This window comes from Thermobia domestica, chromosome 12 (genome assembly GCF_964235325.1).
Source record: "Thermobia domestica chromosome 12, izTheDome1.hap1.1, whole genome shotgun sequence".
Lineage (NCBI taxonomy): Eukaryota > Metazoa > Arthropoda > Insecta > Zygentoma > Lepismatidae > Thermobia > Thermobia domestica.
Genome location: NC_137465.1, coordinates 205,773,279 through 205,793,471, shown reverse-complemented (window position 1 = coordinate 205,793,471; position 20,193 = coordinate 205,773,279). Strand labels below are relative to the sequence as shown.

Sequence of the window (20,193 nt, the reverse complement as noted above, 5' to 3'; positions counted from 1 at the left end):
TCCGTAGGCCTACATAGGTTTGCATTGAAATGAACATTCTTTGTTTTCAGCCGGCGGGAGCTCAGGTGGTTCAGATTCCACTTTAATCAGTAGGTCCACGTCTCATATAGCCTCGCTGCTGAAAGAGACGATAAACTCAAAATCACATCACACATCTTTGTTTTCGCCTTTGTTTTAGCCCATAAATGTCTCTGTTCATGAGCTCCTTAGTGGATATGCGGTTAGCGCATGCGCCTTTGGCGTGGAAGACACGGCTTCGATTCCCGGCGAGAGCTCACGTGGTTTAGAGTCCACGTTAATCAGTAGGCCGAAGTCTCATATAGCTTCGTTGCTGAACGAGACGATAAACTGAAACTCAATGTCTTTGTTCATAAATTTCTTTGTGTATGGTTTTGCATATACGTGGCATGGATATTAAATTTTGATTTCTACGCCATATGTATCTAATTACATACACACCTATAAAACGAACACAACAAACTTGGAATATCTACATTGTTTGCGTATGGAAAATCATCACGTTCTGCTGCACAGGAGAGCCGTGTGTATGGAATTCCATACACGTGGCAATCAACCTATTAAGAAATGTATAATAATAATAATAATAATAATAATAATAATAATAATAAACAGAAAACGATACGATCATTTACATAATTTATAAACATAAGTTAACATTTAATAAGCATATAACTGCAATGGAATTAAGTTGTTTCTCTCTCTCCCTTAACGCAACAGCCCTTATTGTGCTAAGGCGTAGAAGAGAACTTGTAGCACTCACGATTTGGGGCGGTGTGCGGTCAGAACATCGGATCCCTTTGTTGTTAGTCCTAGCTTTCTAGACGGATGCAGTTATTCCCGATAGAATATACAAGCAAATAGACTTTTGCATTATCCCTCAATGTGATACTTGTGGTTGCTTAACCGTATACAGACAGCTGTCCATGGAAGAATCGTTGATAATAATAATAATAATAATAATAATAATAATAATAATAATAATAATAATAATAATAATAATAATAATAATAATAATAATAAATAACAGAAACTCGACAAATATTCTTGCAAATAATAGGAAACAGTTTGCGTCACACTGTTCACTTTGCTAGACACACCAGTGTGCCGCGTTATACCAATTGTGCCACACTGGAATATAGGGTATGGCTTTTTAATTTTTTCCAACTATTCCAACTGCTTCAATTGAAATGGATCTATAACAATAAGAGAGTGAATTTAGTCTTCTTACCCTTCGATTTAGAAATAAGGTTCGCGAGAATTTCATAAAAGAATAATATACTCAGAATTGTATATAGTAGTTTGTTTTATTCGAAATGACATACTTCCTACAACTGTTTTTTGATTGAAATGATTTGAAATGAAACCTTTAAGTTTTACGTCCCACGTTATGCCGGCTAGGCTAAAGGAGACAGTGATGATAAGAAATGAATGAAATGGTCGAATGAAGAAAGTGGGATAAAACGGGAGAACCCCGAGAAAACTCACGCACACAGTGTCCAGCACAAGGTTCACTTGGCGCGAGCATAGATCGAACCAAGGACTCCATGCACAAGAGGAGAACGCTCTACCACTGAAACACCGTGGCCTCTGAAATAGCTTAAAGTAGAAAGGGACTACTTTATGAAAACTTGATGACAAACACATTTGTTAAAAAATACATGCTTTTCGTGAAATATTGCTTATAGACATGGGCGGATTAAGGCTTTTGGGGACCTAGAGCCGACTATTTTAAGGGGGCCCTATGTTAAGAATAGTTCCAGTGCATAAATTTTCTTTGCAGCCTTCCACAGCCGAGAACTATGCTGTAATATTTGAATGTGCTCCAAGTTTACAATAATTAGTTTAGTTAAATCCATTATTAACAATTAAATAATTGCATTCATTATTAACAGTTAAATGCTGCTGATGGAAAGACTTAAATCTAGCGATACCGCGAGCGTAACGAGCGGAAAAAAATTAGCATTGGTCTGGAGCCTATAATATAAGTTGATTACTATATTTTACTGTTAAACAGAGGGATTTTAAAGAGCCCTCTGAGCTTGGGGTCCCGAAGCCTGGGCTCCATTGGCTCCGCCCTTAATCCGCTAATGCCTATAGATTATAAATTAAAGGGGACGGGCAGGGTCCGTTCTAAAAATTCCGGCCCGTGCAGACCGCTAGCCCCTGTGTATATGCTATCTTTGGAAATACAGTAGAGTTTCGTTTATCCGACATAAAACAGACAGGCAGAATGCCGGATAATATGGGTGTGTTAAGGAAAGACCTATTAAAAGTCAAACTATGATATAATTTTACATATTACTCATCTAATAATCATGTTTTGCAAGAAACAAATATAATGCATTGACTCAGGGACGTATCCAGCGTGAGGTCCTGGAAGCTGTCCCTTTCCAAACCTCAAACACTTTTTAATAAACCTACATTTTTCCTTTTGAGGTTCTTTTATATCAGATTACTTTGAGTCAGTGTTCAAACTGTGGGCAATGCGTTGTTGTTATAATTCTAACAAGTAACACTTCCCCAGTGTAACACTCCGATTTTGATATAATTTGGCAGGTAGATACTACACATAAAGTAAACAAATAAGTGCTTTTTTATTTTTTGCGGAAAAACGGTTTTAGGGGGCAAAAGCCCTCACCCAAAATTTTGAAAGTTGACGCCCGAAAGGCAAAAACAAGTGGACCAAAGCGAACGAAATTGTGCACAGATATTGCAGACGTAAAATTAGGGAATACGTATTTTGTATTTTCCTGGAAAAAACGGTTAGGTGGGGCACAGACACCTCCAAACCTTTGATCATGAAATATCAAAAGTGCTAGTAACATGTAAGATATGTGTAAAGGACATGAAGAATTGCAACGACACTTTGTGTATGAACAATACGCAAAAAATAAACGAATACGGTTTTTGTTTATTTTCTGCGGAAAAACTGTTCTAGGGGAAAAAGCCCCCACCCAAAATTTTGAAAGTTGACACCTGAAAGGTAAGAAAAAGTGAACCGAAGTGAATGAAATTGTGCATAGATATTTTAGACGAAAAATGAGGGAATACGGGTTTCGTATTTTCCTGGAAAAAACGGTTAGGTGGGGCACAGACTCCTCCAAACCTTTGATCATGAAATAACAAAAGTGCTAATAACAGTATGTCAGAAGTGCCCAAATTTACATGAAGAATTGGAACAAAACTTTGTGTTAGGACAATAAGCAAAAAATAAACAAATTCGGCTTTTTTTATTTCCTGTGAAAAAAAAAAAACGGTCTTAGGGGGCAAAAGGTCCTACCCAGAATTTTGAAATTTGACGCCCGAAAGGGAAGAAGAAATCGACCGAACTGAATGAAATTGTTCACAAATGTTGTAGAGGTAAGATGAGGGAATACGTGTTTCGTATTTTCCTGAAAAGAAAAATACTGTTGAGTAGACCGTGGTGTTGAGTGTCGGAAGGAGTGGACCGAAGCCAATGAAATTGTCTATAGATATTGGATATGATAAATAAAGCCTCTCCTGTTTCACAAGTGTCTCCATCAGATTTATTCAAATTTGGCAGATCAACAACAATCACAAACAGCATAGCGTATTTTATAGTATTTCACGAGGCAACTTTAACCCTTACAATGATTTTCCGCATAAACAAAAACACGTGCCGATTAATTTCCTGTTTGCTGTTGATGTGCCAAAATTGATAGGGACATCTTAAAAACACGAAAGTCCTTATTTTACATACAGTCTATACAATATCTACACACAATTTCATTTGCTTCGGTCCACTCCTTCCTGCACTTTTACGGTAATATTTTTTTTTTCGGAGTGGCTCTAGGCTCCAACACTGTTTTTCCGTACAAATTAAAACACATTTCATTTATTGTTTTGCAAATTGTCCCTATACGAAGTTTCGTTGCAATTCTCCATACTTTTAGGAACTTCTGACGTATACTTATTTGCACTTTTGATATTTCGTAATAACCAACTAAGAAGATCCGTGCCCCACTCAACCGTTTTTTTTTTTTTTGTTTTTTTTTTCAGGAAAATACGAAACACAATTACCTCAATTTACGTCTAGAATATGTGTGCACGATTTCATCCAATTCGGTGCACTTCTTGTTGCCTTTTTGGCCTTAAATTTCAAAATTTTGGGTGGGGAATTCTTCCCTCTAAAACCATTTTTTCGCAGAAAAAAACCGTATTCGTTTGTTTTTTGTGTATTGTCCCTACACAATGTGTCGTTCCAATTCTTCATGTAAATTTGGGCACTTCTGACATACTGTTATTAGCACTTTTGATATTTCACGATCAAAGTTTTGGAGGGGTCTGTGTCCCACCCAAACGTTTTTCTTTTCTTTTTTCCAGGAAAATACAAAACCCGTATTCCCTCATTTTACGTCTACAATATTTGGGCACAATTTCTTTCATTTAGATTCACTTTTTCTTGCCTTTCGGGCATCAACATTCAAAATTTTGGATGGAGGCTTTTGCCCCCAAAAGCCATTTTTTCACCAGAAAATAAAAAAAAAAAAAGGAATTCGTTTAGTTTTTGCGTATCGTATATACACAAAGTGTCGTTGGAATTCTTCGTCCTTTACACACATCTGACATATTGTTACTAGCACTTTTGATATTTCGTGATCAAAGGTTTGGAGGAGTCTGTGCCCCACCTAACCGTTTTTTCCAGGAAAATACAAAACACGTATTCCTTCATTTTACGTCTGCCATATCTGTGCACAATTTCGTTCACTTTGGTCCACTTGTTTTTGTCTTTCGGGCGTCAATGTTCAAAATTTTGGGTGGGGGCTTTTGCCCCCTAAAATCGTTTTTCCGCAGAAAAAAAGAAACATGTATTCGTTTATTTTATGTGTAGTATCTACCTGCCAAATTTTATCAAAATCGGAGTGTTACTTGTAAGAATATACCGTAATGCCATTGAAACCAGGTGGAATTAAAGCACACTTTTAAATGGGATTATAATTTCGTTTCCGTTTTGTTTATAACATTACTGTATTAGAACGATACACTCATAGCCATTTGCTATTTTTTTATGTGATATACGTAGCAGACAGTTTTCCTTACATGTCTCTAGAAAATATTTTTTGATTTCGTTTGTGTTACAATGCAGTTTGACCGGTTCATAAATGAAAAGTAAGAAACGTTTAAGAGAAATACAGAACTGTTGCATTATTATTATTATTATTATTATTATTATTATTATTATTATTATTATTATTGATATTTTTGAAACATTAGAATTACATGCTTACGAGAATTCGTGTTGGGCCCCCTCCGAAAAGAAAAGCTGGATACGTGCCTGCACTGAATGATAGACGTATGAGTCATGGTATAGACGGGCGTGCTAGGCGATCGAGTCCGGAGCATCGAAAACAGACCACAACTTGCAGTTCTTCTTGCCAATTGATGCTGCTTTTTACCTGCTATGATATGTCGGATAATAATGTGGAATAAACGAAGGTCGAGACCATGGCGTATTGGTGTTTCATGCACCTAAACCTGTAAAATATTTGTGCCGAAAACATCTTTCACTCACTAGCTAAATTTGTGGGTATTATCGCACATCTTCCCTTATAAAGTATAGTCTTATAAAGAATATATATAGCATGCTAAAAACCTAAAGACCAAATTCAATAATTTTCTATAGTTTTCTTTTTTAACAACGGGAAACTTGTTTAATTCATCACGATTAATCACGTTTGATACTAAGATGTCTGTTTCTGTCTATATATATTTTTCATACTTTATTGGAGACAATTTTTTTTTTTTTCAAGAAAAGAGGATGATAAAAGAAGCTATACAACAGCATACACTAATTCTAAATAAATACGTCATCAGAAAAAACAAAAAGTTATTTCATTATTATATTGTTTCGGTTCTTATTAACATAAAAATTATACACTTTCTACAATGTTTTTTAAAGAAAAAATTGGATGGGATCGCATGGGATTCGATCTGGTGTCAAAACAATATAAGAATTACTAGTCCGCCACTCTACCCACTTGACCACACAGACTACCTTTTGTTGCCTGTCCTTTTCTTAACAAATAAATGCTCATGGCTATAGAGCATGTCACTTCCAAACTTAAGACAACAGTTTTTCTCTTTGTTTCTATACTTCCGTATAACATCTTGGTTACAGAAGCTAATTTATATTTGGTAGACAATTTACACCCTAGATTTAAGCCAATAAATGCAATATATTAGTCCACTTTCCAGTTCCTTGATTCAACTAAAGTTATTCCCTCTGCAATCGTGCTGTGCTACTGCAAAAAATCCCTCGAAAACATTATTGCCAGTATACACAAAACCGAACATAATTTTGTTTTTTGCTTATATTTTTATTATTTTATTATATTTTTTGGAAATATCTCCTTAGATTAGAGATGCAAAAAAGCCGGCTTTTTTGAATCGATGGTTTTTTTCACATAAAAAGCCGGCTTTTTTGGGAAAAAAACGAGAATTTTGGAAATTTTGGCTTTTTTCAACTTCATGATTTTTCTATCTAAATAGCTTTCTTATAGTATATTCTATAGTTAGATAAAAATTCCATGACCTGAATGTGATATTTCGCTCTGAAATTCACCATCAAGATGGATGGAGCACATGTTTTACGAATTAAAGCTAACATGAAGAATGTAGTATTTGAGGGTAATTTTAGAGGCTATTTAACTTTATTTTAACTTTTGAGTTATCGACATCTTTTTTCTTCTCTAGTTTGTCATCCGTGTTTCATTTCTAAGAGCTTTTAGTACTCTAGCTTCTAGCGCAAAAGTTAAACTTGCCCGTTTTTTCTATTTATTCGTCAAAGCGTACGTTTTTCAACATATCCGTCAAACCGTACTTCCACATTTCTGTTATACTGTAGCTGTGAAGTGATTTAGCAATAATTTTCCGGACACAACCTTGAATACCAATTTATACAAATAATCAGTAGCGGATTTAGAAAAGTACTTTAGGAGGGTTTTTTCTGATTGTTTCGTTTCCTAAAAAGTCCTAATTTTATTTGGGAAGTGCTTGAAGTTTATGAATACAGGCATAACTAATATTTCGTTTCGTTTATATGTTTAGCAATAATTTTCCGGATACAACTTTAAAAATCATTTTATACTGAGAATCAGTGGCGGATTTAGAAAAGTATTTTGGGAAGGGTTTCTTACTAATGTTTAGTTTTTTTAAACACTCGTAATTTTTATTTGACGGGAGCTTAAAGTTTATGAGTAAAGGCATAAATAATAGATATTTCGTTTGTTGCAGACATTCCGTAACTTTGGGGAACGGGCTTCAGTCCGAAAGACCGCCCCCCTAACCTTCGCAAAACCGTCACTGCTGGTAATTAGTAATAATAACGATTTAAAAACAATAAAAAAGGAAGTCGCCCAACTCACAGTACACGCACTATTTCTACATTCACAGATGGAATGAAGAAAAGCTTTGTCAGAATGGTCGAATGCTGGTTGAATCCCGGACTTCCCGATAGAAGCGCAAAAGCTAATCACTCAGTCATGTTTGTTGTGCAGTTGTATTTAGCTTAACTTAAATATATTCCGTAGTCTTTTTTTGGGGGGGAAGGGGGGGAGTTCCGTAATGATATGTTGAATCCCTCTTGTTAAAAATTCAGAAAACTTGAGGATTGGGTAAACTGTGATGGTGGTTCTATAAAACTTAACTGTAGAATTTCAAGAATATACAGAACCAAAAGCTCTAGATGTGCAGCCTTTAAGTGTATCATATAAATCTAAGTATTTCTCTTATGTTTTATTTTAATTTTATTTTGTTTCAAAAAGAGGGTATGGAATATTTTGAAGTAAAAATACTACATACTATTTTGCTAGTTATTTGTGTATTCTTTAAAAAGAAGTGTTTACTTTTTAGGGTTGGTTGATTTACACCAACTTTTTTTTTAATAACTGGTTTAAACCACAAAAATAAAAAGAATGAAAAATGCGAATCGTGTGAACTTCATGGTAACGTTTCCAGATATCAAACTACCTGCAATAGTTTTATTTCCCTTTCACCTTTTAATCAAGGTGTCCCATGTTCAATTCTCGGTCGAACCACAATCCTTCTTTCATGCGTAACCCAAGTAGCGGTTCGGATGTCAGTTTAAGCGAAAGTCTTCTCCTTGATAACCTCGGTATTTCGTAAGGATGTTAAGCCTAAATATACGAAACAAACCAAATTGTATATTTCTACATGCCTAAATGCGTGTTGTTTTATAAAGAAGCCAATATTGCTTAAATATATTGATAGAAATTGGCAAAATTTATCGATTGCCTACGTAGCTTCCAACATTAGCTTGGATTGGACTTTCAATGATATCTACGTACCGGTACTAAATTTGTAATTTAATACCTCAGTTTTAGCGTACTGATTATGGTACGTTGACCTTTAAATTTTACATGCAAAGCAATAACAGGATTTTCCCGTTATTGTCTTCCATTTCAAGTAATGACGGGATTTTCCCAATGGCTAGGGCGGGAGATTCTCAACTTAAGAAATTTACTGACCGCACTTCTTTAAGCTTATGGGAGTTCTTCCGGCATAACCCCGCTGTTGCATAATAACATCAAGGCGAAACAAACTTAGGCTATTTCTGTGAATATGTAATATAAATACATAAAGCAAAAAATCTAAGTCAAAAAAGCCTGGTTTAAACATCCCCCCAAAAACGGGTTTTTGGTATTTTCAAAAACAACCACGGTTCTTGCCAACTCTGCTTACTTTTGTATATAGGAGGTTAAAAAATTCTTATTATATGCATTGGTTAATCCTGTGGAATTCATAATGTAAATATGTTGAAGAAAAATTGTTTGAAATATTTTTTCGAAATTCATAGCTAATTTTCGATGTTTTATATTATTATCAGCATCAACCACTAATTAAATGATTTTTTGTGTTATAGAGAAGCGATACAAAGTCTGTTTTATCAATTTAAAGCAGTATTTTGAAAAAAGCCCAAAATTTCCGAAGCAAAAAAGCAAAGCAGAAAAAACCGAGTTTTTTTTCCAAAAAAGCCGGTTTTTTTCCGAGCCCTTGCATCTCTACCTTAGATGGATTGCTTTCTATTATCTCCACATACTAATAACTAAATTTTACCCATAAACATAAGGAAAATGGAATAATTGCGAAAAATCGTGAGTTACAGTATACGCGCAATATTTTTTGCGCATGGGAGTACATTTCCTCATATTTCCCAACTCTTTCTAATTCTTCTATGTCCTCGCATTTTCTTTTGTAAAACTCTTCCCTCGCTCTGTCTGTTTCTCTTCGTAATTCATTATTTAACTTTCTGTACATCTTTCTGCCCTCTTCTGTATCAACCTGTTTCCACATCTTCCTCTCCCTCATTTTCTGCAACATCTGCTCTGTAACCCATGGTTTCTTAGCAGTTTTGTGTTCGTGGTAACCTACTGCTTCTTCTGCAGCCTGCTGTAAGCAACGCTTAATATGTTCCCACCGTGCGTTACTACCTGCGCCTATCCGTTCCTCGTTTGAACATTTTTCTTCGAATTTTTCAGCGAAAAGATTTCTTATTTCCTCATTTTTCAACTTTTCAGTATTCAACACTTTGTTACCTACTTTTCTTCTGCGTACATTTTTCAGTTGAAGTCTACTTCGGCCAGCACAAGATTATGATCAGAGAAAATATCAGCCCCGGGAAGGGTCTTCGCGTTCTTTAAGCTATTCCGATACCTGTCCTGAATCATAACATAGTCTATCTGATATCTTCCGCCGTCTATTGGTGATTTCCATGTATATCTTCTTCTCTTGTGCTGATTGAAGCAAGTGTTCCCAATTACTAGTGAATTCTGTCTACAGAAATTTACCAGTCCCTCTCCCCTTTCATTTTTTTCGCCTAAACCATATTTGCCTACGATACTACCTTCCTGTTTTTCTCCCACAACTGCATTGAAATCTCCCATTAGAATTATGCATGCACCCTTCTTCTCCCTATCTATAATTTCTTCTATTTTCTCATAATTTTCCTCTACTTCTTCATTTGCATGCGAGGGGGCGCGGTGGCTCAGTGGTAGAGCGTTCACCTCTGGTGCTTGGGGTCCCGGGTTCGATCCCAGCCCCCGCCAAGTGAACTTTGTGGTGGACAAACACCGTGCTCGTGGGTTTTCTCGGGGTTTCCCGTTTCCTCCCACTTTCTTCATTCCACCATTTCACTTATCTCTCATAATCACCGTCTCCTTTAGCCTAACCGACATAACCGTGGGACGTAAAACTCAAAGATTTCATTTCATTTTTCATTTGCATGCGAAGTCGTCGGTGCATATGTCTGTATCACCACTAGATCCTTCGTTTTCCCTTTAAGTCTTAACATCATAACTCTATCATCAATAAACTCTACTTTCACTACCTTCTCCTTTAAGCGCTTTCCAAGAATTATTCCTACGCCATTATGACCGCCCTTTTCATTACCTGAGTAAAACATTCTATATCCTTCGCTGTTCAATACCCCATTACCTTCCCATCTAACTTCACAAACTCCTACCAAATCTAAATTATTTTGTTTCATTTCTTCTTTAAGATTTTCTAATTTTCCTCCCTGTAACATAGTACGTACGTTCCATGTCCCTATCCTAAACCTTTTGCTCTTCCTTGTCTTTCTTTCTCTGTTTGTCTTCCCCCCATTATTACTTTCTCGTCCAATAGTCCTTCCCAAGCCATTCCCCTCCCGGAGATCCGAATGGGGGGATATTTTACCTCCGGAACTACATTTTGACCTGCGAAAGACCATTGTTCATATGTTCTCTTTTTGCTGCCGGCAAACTAGGGAAAATAGAGTGGTGGTTTCCCGTTGCCTTCCACCCCGCAGTATCCCAGCCGTTAAAGTCACTCTGACCACGCCTGGGACTAATGTCCAAGTTGCCGTACCAATCACTATGATTTCCGCCAACTTGGCTACTGGAGAACTGCTGCCTTCTCCCAGAACATTCTTCGTGTGGCTACTCCATTTAGACCAATTCGGTAGGGGTGGCCCTTCTGATAGTGAACTACCACCGACACAGCTCTAAATTTCACTGTAACACGCAATCCTCCCCACCCGACACATAAGTGTCTTCGTAAAGGTGGTGTTTATCGGGGAGGACCAACTCAGACAGACAAGTGTTTTTATTCTCCCCTTTGCCAAAGTGCAATGTTTTATTTACAGGCAGTTACAAAAATCAATTTAATGATTACATATAAAAAGAGATAGCCATTAATTTTGAGGCTTAACTTTATTGCAGGAAACCAAAACTAAAAGCTTGGGCCACCAAAAGTAACAGTGTTTTGTGAATGAAAAATACAACTTACATTAAACAGGATTTGAGTCCAGTTCTCCGTCGTCCACCCATTCTTCGAGTTACGATTATTGGGAGTTTTTGTTTTGAGTCCTAATATGCCCTCTGTCCTCTAGTGTACCTTTTTATATTTGATAAATTGCATCATTTTGAACCCTGAGGTCCACTGACACGAGAGGATACGTAATCGCCCGACACTAAAAATTCTTTTGTTACATTTAGATTTCCATTACCTAATATTCACATTTTTAAATTGTCACAAAATAACAGTACAAAAATGATATTTGCAATTTCAGAGTTTTTTTTCCTTTAACAGAGTATTTTTTTTATAAAATATATACTTGTATTTTTTTTAAACTTTGTCTTAGATTTTTATTACAGTAGCCTTGTGTTATCATATTTCAGCAATGGTCGATTATGATATTATTCAGCGACACTCCAAGAACTTCGGAAACATCCCTATCAATCAAATAGATATAATTTCAATACTGGCACATAATGTAGACTAGCTAGGATAGCTCCAAAGCCTGTTAAACTTTTTACAAGAAATATGACATTCAATTTGTTAGTAATTGGTAAACTTTCCGTTATTCATATGACATTTGCTATTTTTTTAACGATTATTATGGAAGGAACTGTATCGCAATGTCCCCTACAAGAGTACGTGTATATCAGTTGACAATCATATCTTAATATATCTTCGCCAAAAAGATGAGTAAGATAGGGTTATATAAGCAAGACTTCAATAGGATTTCTGGGTTTATAGTATAGGGATTCTTTTTACAGTATCGTCTAAAACAGAAATACGATTTTGGTTTACTGCAATAAAGTCATCTTAAATCTAAGAAATAAAAATATCCATAAAAGAACTAGTTCAGTATTATTTATTAGTAGTAGTTTACACAGCATTAATGATGTTACTATACATGTAAAACAATTCTCTTAATACCAGAAGTTGCCGCTTTAAAATGTTGGAAATTACTTATTAATATATAGTATTTCATACTTAATTTTTAGCAGTTAGTTTTTAGTTGTACTTACCCTTTTAATTTTCTTAAACGTCCTCTCTGATAAAAAGCCATGTTCTGAATTTCCTGAAAATAAACCAGGAAAGAGTAGCATTTAGAATTTTAAGTTACGTGGCTCTATAACAAAATATATAGGCTGAACACTTTTTATCTCTTAAGCCTTATTTCTATTCCTTCAGCTTTCCCTAATGGTAAAATTTGTTGTTATAGGACATAAAAGTACTCTAACATTTCCATTATTTTTCATCATTACAGAAGCATTAAACCCTGATCATTTTATGAAGTACTACATCTCAAAAGGCCTATCTAGTTTGCCGTAAGCACCAGACTGTGTCGCGTGGATCAGGTCAAAAGTTACGTTGTGTACTAAATCGAAATTCCAAATCAAGATGTGAGATATTACAAGCACGTAACCATCGCGCCTTGTGTAATTCGAAGACCATCATTATTATTGATTTTACACAAACAACTTGGCTTTTCATAATGTTCTATTCATATTTACCTTACGTGCTATTCATCATTTTAAAGCTCTTCATTATGCCCTTGTAATAAGCTTTCAATTAGTCATCCACTTATTATAATCTTGGACATATGTCAACGACTTCATTTTCTTTCGTTGATTTACCATTGACTTTATTGTTCATGTTTCGTGATTTTCTTTGACTATGTTCCATTCATTTTAGGACAATTTATTTTTTGAATGCAGGATCTACATAGTCTGTTGTATATTTAAGCTGAATTTTAGCCATCTCCCTCTTTTGGTTTTTGAGATAAGTGGAGGAAATATTTGTTTTTAATTGATTTTAATGTTTCGTGCTATTTTTGGTTATGTTTCATCCATTTTAGGACAATTTGCTTATCGAATATAGAATCCACATAGTTTCCTCTACATTTAAGCTGATTTTCAGGCATCTTCCTCTTTTGGTTTTTGAGATAAGTGGAGGAAATATTTGTTTTTAATTGATTTTAATGTTTCATGCTATTTTTGGTTATGTTTCATCCATTTTAGGACAATTTGCTTTTCGAATATAGAATATACATAGTCTTCTCTACATTTAAACTGAATTTCAGCTATCTCTCCCGATGTCTGTTCACGTCATTGCAACCGGATATGATCTTTGTCTGATACGATTATCCACAGAAACATTCAGGCTGACTGGCTAGCAGCATGGATAACCAATAGGAAGGAGAACAAACTCTTCATTTATGAATAAAAAATAACTTCCTGTAATCTTTTGTTCCATAAAATGTAAATTTTTTATCATAGTGAAAATGTCAAGACAATTAGGCTATAGCCTGTCATTAAGATAACTAAAACACTGTGCTCTTCCCGTTTGTAATAAAGCATAAAATGATTTTATGATATAAATACAACTTATTAAGTATACAACGTATTAAAACTGTTGTTTAAAATAGCTAAACTATTTCTTACCACACATGTAGCTGGTGTTCAAATCTGAATGCTTATAAAAGAAATGAGATCCATCTTCTGTGTGGCTTGCTCTTTCCAAATAATACATCTCATCGCCATCAAATATAATCCCACTGAAAGATAAGAAATAGTTATGGTATTTCTCATATTTAATAATTATAACATGCGATAATAAGTAAATATTACCTTATACATTGAAGTGCCAAAAGTCATGGGATGCCTACCTAATAACGTGTTGGTCCTTCTCGAGCATGGAGAAGTGCAGCAACTTGACTTGACAGGGATGCGACAAATTGGTAGTAGTTCACTGGAGGAATCTGTGGCAATGCAGCCTTTATTGGCGTCCATAATTCAGTGGTTGTTAGTGTAGTGCTGGCCCGTTCTATAGTATCCCCCATGCAGGCACGTACCCAGGATTTCGTGAAGGGGGGGGGGGAGTCCGTGACATGAAATACTGTGGTCATCACAAAAGGGGCTCGATCACTCTAAACTATTTTACTGGAACATATATTGGTTCGTTTAGCCAGGATTTCGTAACGGGGAGGGGGGAGAAGTGACGAAATTCTGAAGGTCCAGGAGCTCGATCAATCTAAACTACTTTACTATCAACATATATTGGTTTGTTAGGACAATAAAATGAGGATATATTGGCAAGTATTTTAATAACAAACTATGAATAAATTTCGAGCAAAATAAAAAAAAAAGTATTGAAAAAGATTTTGCAATATTTACGTCCTTCTCCTGTTATTCAAATATAACAATTTTCCTTTCGTTATGACCTCAATTATTATAAAAAGTACATACTGAATACTGTCTTGTAAACTATCCTCTAATATAAATAAAATAAAGAGTTTGTTTGTGTGTTTGTCTGTCTGTCTGTCTGTGTGTGGCCTGGGGACCAGACGAGTGGTCTAAGAGTTACCAAATTTTGGTCAGGGGTACCTTGGCCCAAGCCCCAGATCAAGACGAAGCGTTTTTTTTTTAAATTTCGAAACAGTGGGGTCTCAGGGGGCGTTTGCCGGAACCGGCTTGGGAACCAGAGAAATTGACCGAGAGTTACCAAATTTTAGTCACGAATACCTTGGTCCAGGCTCCAGACCAGAGTTAAACGTTTTTGTCGAAATTCGAACCAGGGGGTTTCAGAGGGGCGTTTACCGGGACATGTAAAAGTAGTAGAAAATGACAGATATTTATTTATTTAACAATCACCAGATACAGCTCAGAGGCTATTTTATATTGGATATCCAACAACATTAACAATGGAAAGGATTTGGGAAGGTATCATCCAGGGCCTGTTTAGTAGGTGCCATCCCGGCATTTGCCTGGTAGAACTGAGGGAAACCCTGAAAAACCTCAGTCAGGATGGTAGGCAGCGGGATTCGAAGCCACGACCTCCCGAATGCGAAGCCAACGCTCTACCACTTGAGCTATTAGTGTCGAATTCATATTTTCGCGGTCGCTGAAATCAATGGTGATACTCCCACAGGCGATGACTTCCAAATACAGCCCCTGTGCGAAGCATGTGTATATTCAACTAGTTTTACAATATATGCGTTCCTTTCTCTGTTGAATCAAATGCTAACAGAACTTTCTTTCAACATAATTTTTTGTTTTATTATTCCGTCTACTACTGTCGGTTCCAAATGACAGGTTAAAGGAGCAACAGAATATTGTCCTTGAAATAACATGTTTGATACTGCAAGGATGCGATGACGAAAAGTTATGATTAAAAATGTCCACGCTGTTACACAACGGCACTTATGCTTTCGAAAGCTTGAAATCTCCCTGACTAGTAGCAGGAATTCTGAGAATTCCATAACTTTTCTTGAAATTTCAAATTCCCTGACTCTTCCAGAATACCTCACTTACCTCGCCACCATAATGCAAGTAATACAGATCTCCTCATAAGAAAGAGTAAGCAAAAGCTTCCTGTAGTTTTCTTTTTAATTTTTAACGCTGATCCTTCTTTTTGTCATTTCATTTTGTTTTATCCTTCCTTAATTTTTTCATTTCTGATCTCGAAGGGAGGTCCGGACCCCCCCTTGACTACGTGCCTGCCCCATGTGCTCGATAAGGTTCATGTCCGAGGATCTATAGGAACAAATCTTGTGTTGGAAGTGGCAAGAATTATCCTAAAACCAATTGCGCACCACTGCGGCTCGGTGATATGGCTCATTGTCATCATGGAAAGTTCCAATGTTAGCAGAGTACAAGCAGTCAGTAGTAGGAATGGTCACCAAGTAGCTGAATATAGCGATGATCAGTCAGTGTTTGGTTTAAGCGGACCAGAGGATCCAAACCATGCCATGTAAAGACGCCCTGAACCATTACGAAACCATCGTCAGCTTGGGCAGTGCCTCGTTGACAATTTCGGTCCACAGCCTTATGGGATCTGCGCCACAATAAAACCCCACCGTCCCACTGCGTACCAACTAGAAGCGTGTCTCATCTAATCACGTTTCATGTTGCCAATCATCTGAGTCTAATTCACGGCTTCCCAAGTTCACGTGAGTCGCAGCTGCAGGTGATCAGCAGATAGTAGTTGCACTCGTGTCGGTCTACGTCTGTGGTATTCCATGGAGATCAAATTTCACTGCTTTGATCACTGAGACACATTGCTGGGCGCCCTGCATTGATTAGTGCTGTTAGTTTACGCACTGTTACTTGTATGTTTTTCCAGTCGTACCAGTCGCAATCATTCAGCACATATGGGCGGACACTGTGTTGTTCCTGATAGGTCGTAATACCTCCAACGGTCCATCTTTGGCTCTGTGGATTGAGAAAAATTCAATGTCAGGACGACTTGCGAAGTTGCATACCCCCATTCGTCTAGCACCACTATCATCCCGCACCTGAATTCCGATAATTCCCGTCGGGTTGTCATCACTACAATACACGACATTTCATTGTATATAAAAGTCCAACTGACAGCACTGAAATTGCTTTACGCCGTTCGACCGTTTTTCCGCGGCGTTCCTGGGCTATCAAGTTGTCTACGCTATCCCATGACTTTTGACATTTCAGTGCATGTTTAATATAGTTTTAGTGAAGAACTATTGTAGGAATCTTTATGTATAAAAGAAGTCCTGAGTGAGTGAGTGACTGATCAATGCCGCGGCGAAAGTGCTTAACTAGAAACATGAGATTTTGACAGTGTGTAGGATTTGTAACGTAAGGTATTACTATGGAAGGATTTTTGGAAATTCGATGAGAAATAGGAAGAAATAAGAGGGCAATCATTATAGTAAAATATCCATATCTTGGAATCACTGAAGAGTACATACATGAATTTTGATATATGGACTTCACAGTTAAAAATAATTAGATACGTGGTTCATCATGTTTTGATACTTCTCTTAGAAGGGAAGAAAAAAGCAGAGAGAGAGAGAGAGAGAAAGAGTACGGTTACTGGTTATTTCTGTTTCAAATCATCAAACTGGTATCCATCGAGTTTCACAGATTTTAGTCCGCATAACATACGTAAATCCTCTCATTCATACGTAAATACTCCCAAAATAGTTTAGAAAAGTAGGCATTGGAAGGCGGATCTAGGCCAGGGCCGGGAGGGCCTAAACCCCCCAGTTTTTTCAATGACAAAATAATTTAAGCTATTATTTATATATTTTTGAAAGTTTATATATACCTATTATAATCTGGGTACTGGCTGCCCCCCAGTTTTTACCTTCTAGGTCCGCCACTGAGTACAAGGAGGGGGAAGATTCAGCCTCTGACAGGTATGTAACCACGCATATAAATTATTTTCCGTTAATATAAACAACAACAGCAGAGATATAAAAATGGAACAAGTTCTGGTGGAAAGACATTATGATCATGCATGTTTTAAAGAGCTCTTTGATCATCTGTATTTTTTTTAAAAAAAATCTATCTCAAGTTTTTAAATAAAAACAACTGCCATTTTGAAAATTTATTAACACAAAACTCCAGTTTCAAATATGTCCAAATTTTCAGAGAATGTATTTCAGCAAATTATAGAAATCGGTAGTATTTTGGTTATTTTATTACGATAGCAATTGGAAATATGGTACTAATTTGAATTTCGGCCTAAGGCAGCATGAATATTTTGCGGACACAAATTTGTTTCCAACTTCCAACCTGTAAGTACGATAGCTTCTTTGATACGATATTGATGTGGTACAAGATTGTAGAAAGGTTCGGTACTTCTCTTATTATTTTTACGTTTATTAATACAATAGACCATAAAATCATTATTAGTGCATTTTGAACTTCAACTGTTTATGTACAACAGACTGGTAAACGTGATTGGCCACCTGAGATTCAAAGTAAAATCCAATCACACCATTGGTATCACTATCAAATTTCCATTTTACATGCGTGGCCTACGTATATGGTTATATTTAGAGTTTTTCTGTTATATCCAAGGATTTTTGTTATGACTTCTCATGCATTACTAGCCATTGATAAATTGTAAATTAGATTAATCTCATACTAATATTATTCCTACTAATGTGACATATATCTCGGACGGAGATGGACAATATTTCAAAAACTGGTACTATTTATATGAACTAGGAGGAATGCTCATTATACATGGATTTTTACTGTCAGTGGTCATGGCAAAGATCCATGTTATTGTTTAGAGGACCTAGTCAAATACATCTACTAAACTAAACTTAACTAAAGGTAACTTTAAAATTCCTACCTATCCCATTACGGGTTATGCTTCATTTATAATTGTTTTTGGCCAAACGCAAACTCGTATTTAGTTGTGTGCATTGCTGCGGATGTCCTTTCAAATGATGTAGAACCAAAAAATTGTGAATGAAATAAATTTAGATCCGTGATTGGAATTCAGGGAACTCCATAGTCTAGTTGTTGAACGTTGGACTCAGTCCGCGTGGTCCCAGGTTTCGATTCCTGGCCGGTGTTTCCTAAGTTTCGGTTCCACCCAACGTCGTGAGGCAAAATTGGGGATTCATGGTTACTAGGTCTAGAAATGCAAATATCAAAACCACGCTAATATGTAAACCTCAAAACATTTTAGAGTTATGGGTTACATAAACATCTAGACGAATATATTTAAACATTCTTAATCCTGCTTTTAAAGACGAGCCCATTTACGTTTCGCTTGATTCTGCTGTCTTTAGTAGAGCGTATTACTATGCGTAACACAAAATAAGAGTTTATTTTGTTAATAACTATATGTTGGTATTTATTTTCTACATTATCTGTGTGTATACATAAAGCTAAAGCTACCAAACTCACCTGAGTCCATTGCAGGTAGATACTGCAGCCCAAGAGTCTGGAATTCCACGAAGTCTTCCATGGTAGTAACACAAATCAACATCCTACAGAGAACAAAATAAAACCAAAAATATTTTCAATTTTTGTTTGTACTATAGTATCAGTAATGCATAAAATAAATACTAAAGTTTGTAAAATTACAGTAATTATATTTATATTACACGTAACAGTAATGTACAAAGACCATCAAGATAGCAATATGTGTTCTTTAATATGCATTTGATACATTATACATATACATATAAACAGGATTATCATATTTCTGCTATTCCAAATCAGGCCACTTACAAGGGAGATACATCTTCTGAAGCGGAATACTTTGGTCGCAGGTTGACTTTATGCCCCTCTTCCCCCCATTGGTAGAAAGTACCTAACTAGGACAAGAGTTACCTTTATTTCATTCCTGTTAGATGAATCAGCAATGATTACCCTTAGTAGCACATCTTAGATCCATAGATTATTATTAAATTTCTACGTAAGATTTGTGCAATAATTTTCTAGGTAATCAGAAATCACTTAATATTTTGAACGGATTAATTACAACATATTGAGCAATGAGGTGTAATATGTCACTGAAGTTTTCTTCCTGTATTGTTACCTTTACTTCTTGGGACAAACTATAATGTTTCATCACAAAATTGCAAATATGGAAAAGTCTTAGAGTGGAAAATGGAGTGAGAGCATGTTGGCAGACTTCTGCTGGATAGTGACACACGAGATATCCACTGATTATTACTAGAAGAGCAGGAAGGCCGGGTGACTTCTGATAAGTGATTTCGTTTTACTTTCTATGCTATTGTAACATGTTATGCGTATCTCTGGTTCAAAATATACTGACATCGTGCAAATTATATGAAATGAAATTCTCGTTTTTGTTGTGGACAAGTACAAAATAAAATACTCCTGCTGAAAAAATGGTACGAATTGGAAGAAAATGGTTTTCTGATTTGAACTCAGCAGGGCAAAATCTATAAGAAACATCCAATTTGACTGATGGGAGCGAAAGAAGTTTTATTTTGCCGATTAGTGATGGAACAATACGGATTAGTTGGAATTTAAAAGCCTCTTTTCAGCAGTAAGGGTATGTTATCCGTGCATCTATAGGAATATGGAATCCGAGGAAGCTCATATCCATTAA

General features: G+C 36.2%; 2 protein-coding genes across 4 annotated transcripts in view; one reads left to right on the top strand and one right to left on the bottom strand.

Moving 5' to 3' along the window:
* LOC145666975 (cilia- and flagella-associated protein 206) overlaps nucleotides 1-20,193 on the top strand; it is a 224,542-nt gene that overhangs the window by 58,970 nt on the left and 145,379 nt on the right. The gene's annotated exons all lie outside the window — the stretch shown is intronic.
* LOC145666974 (zinc metalloproteinase-disintegrin-like 4a) overlaps nucleotides 1-20,193 on the bottom strand; it is a 131,041-nt gene that overhangs the window by 49,730 nt on the left and 61,118 nt on the right. For all 3 annotated transcript variants that reach the window (XM_081734620.1, XM_081734621.1, XM_081734622.1), the window contains 3 exons: nucleotides 19,017-19,099; nucleotides 13,773-13,885; nucleotides 12,354-12,406 (listed from right to left, as the gene is read on the bottom strand). In XM_081734620.1, the coding sequence (XP_081590746.1) occupies nucleotides 12,354-12,406; nucleotides 13,773-13,885; nucleotides 19,017-19,099 (249 nt within the window). The remainder of the gene's footprint in view (nucleotides 1-12,353; nucleotides 12,407-13,772; nucleotides 13,886-19,016; nucleotides 19,100-20,193) is intronic.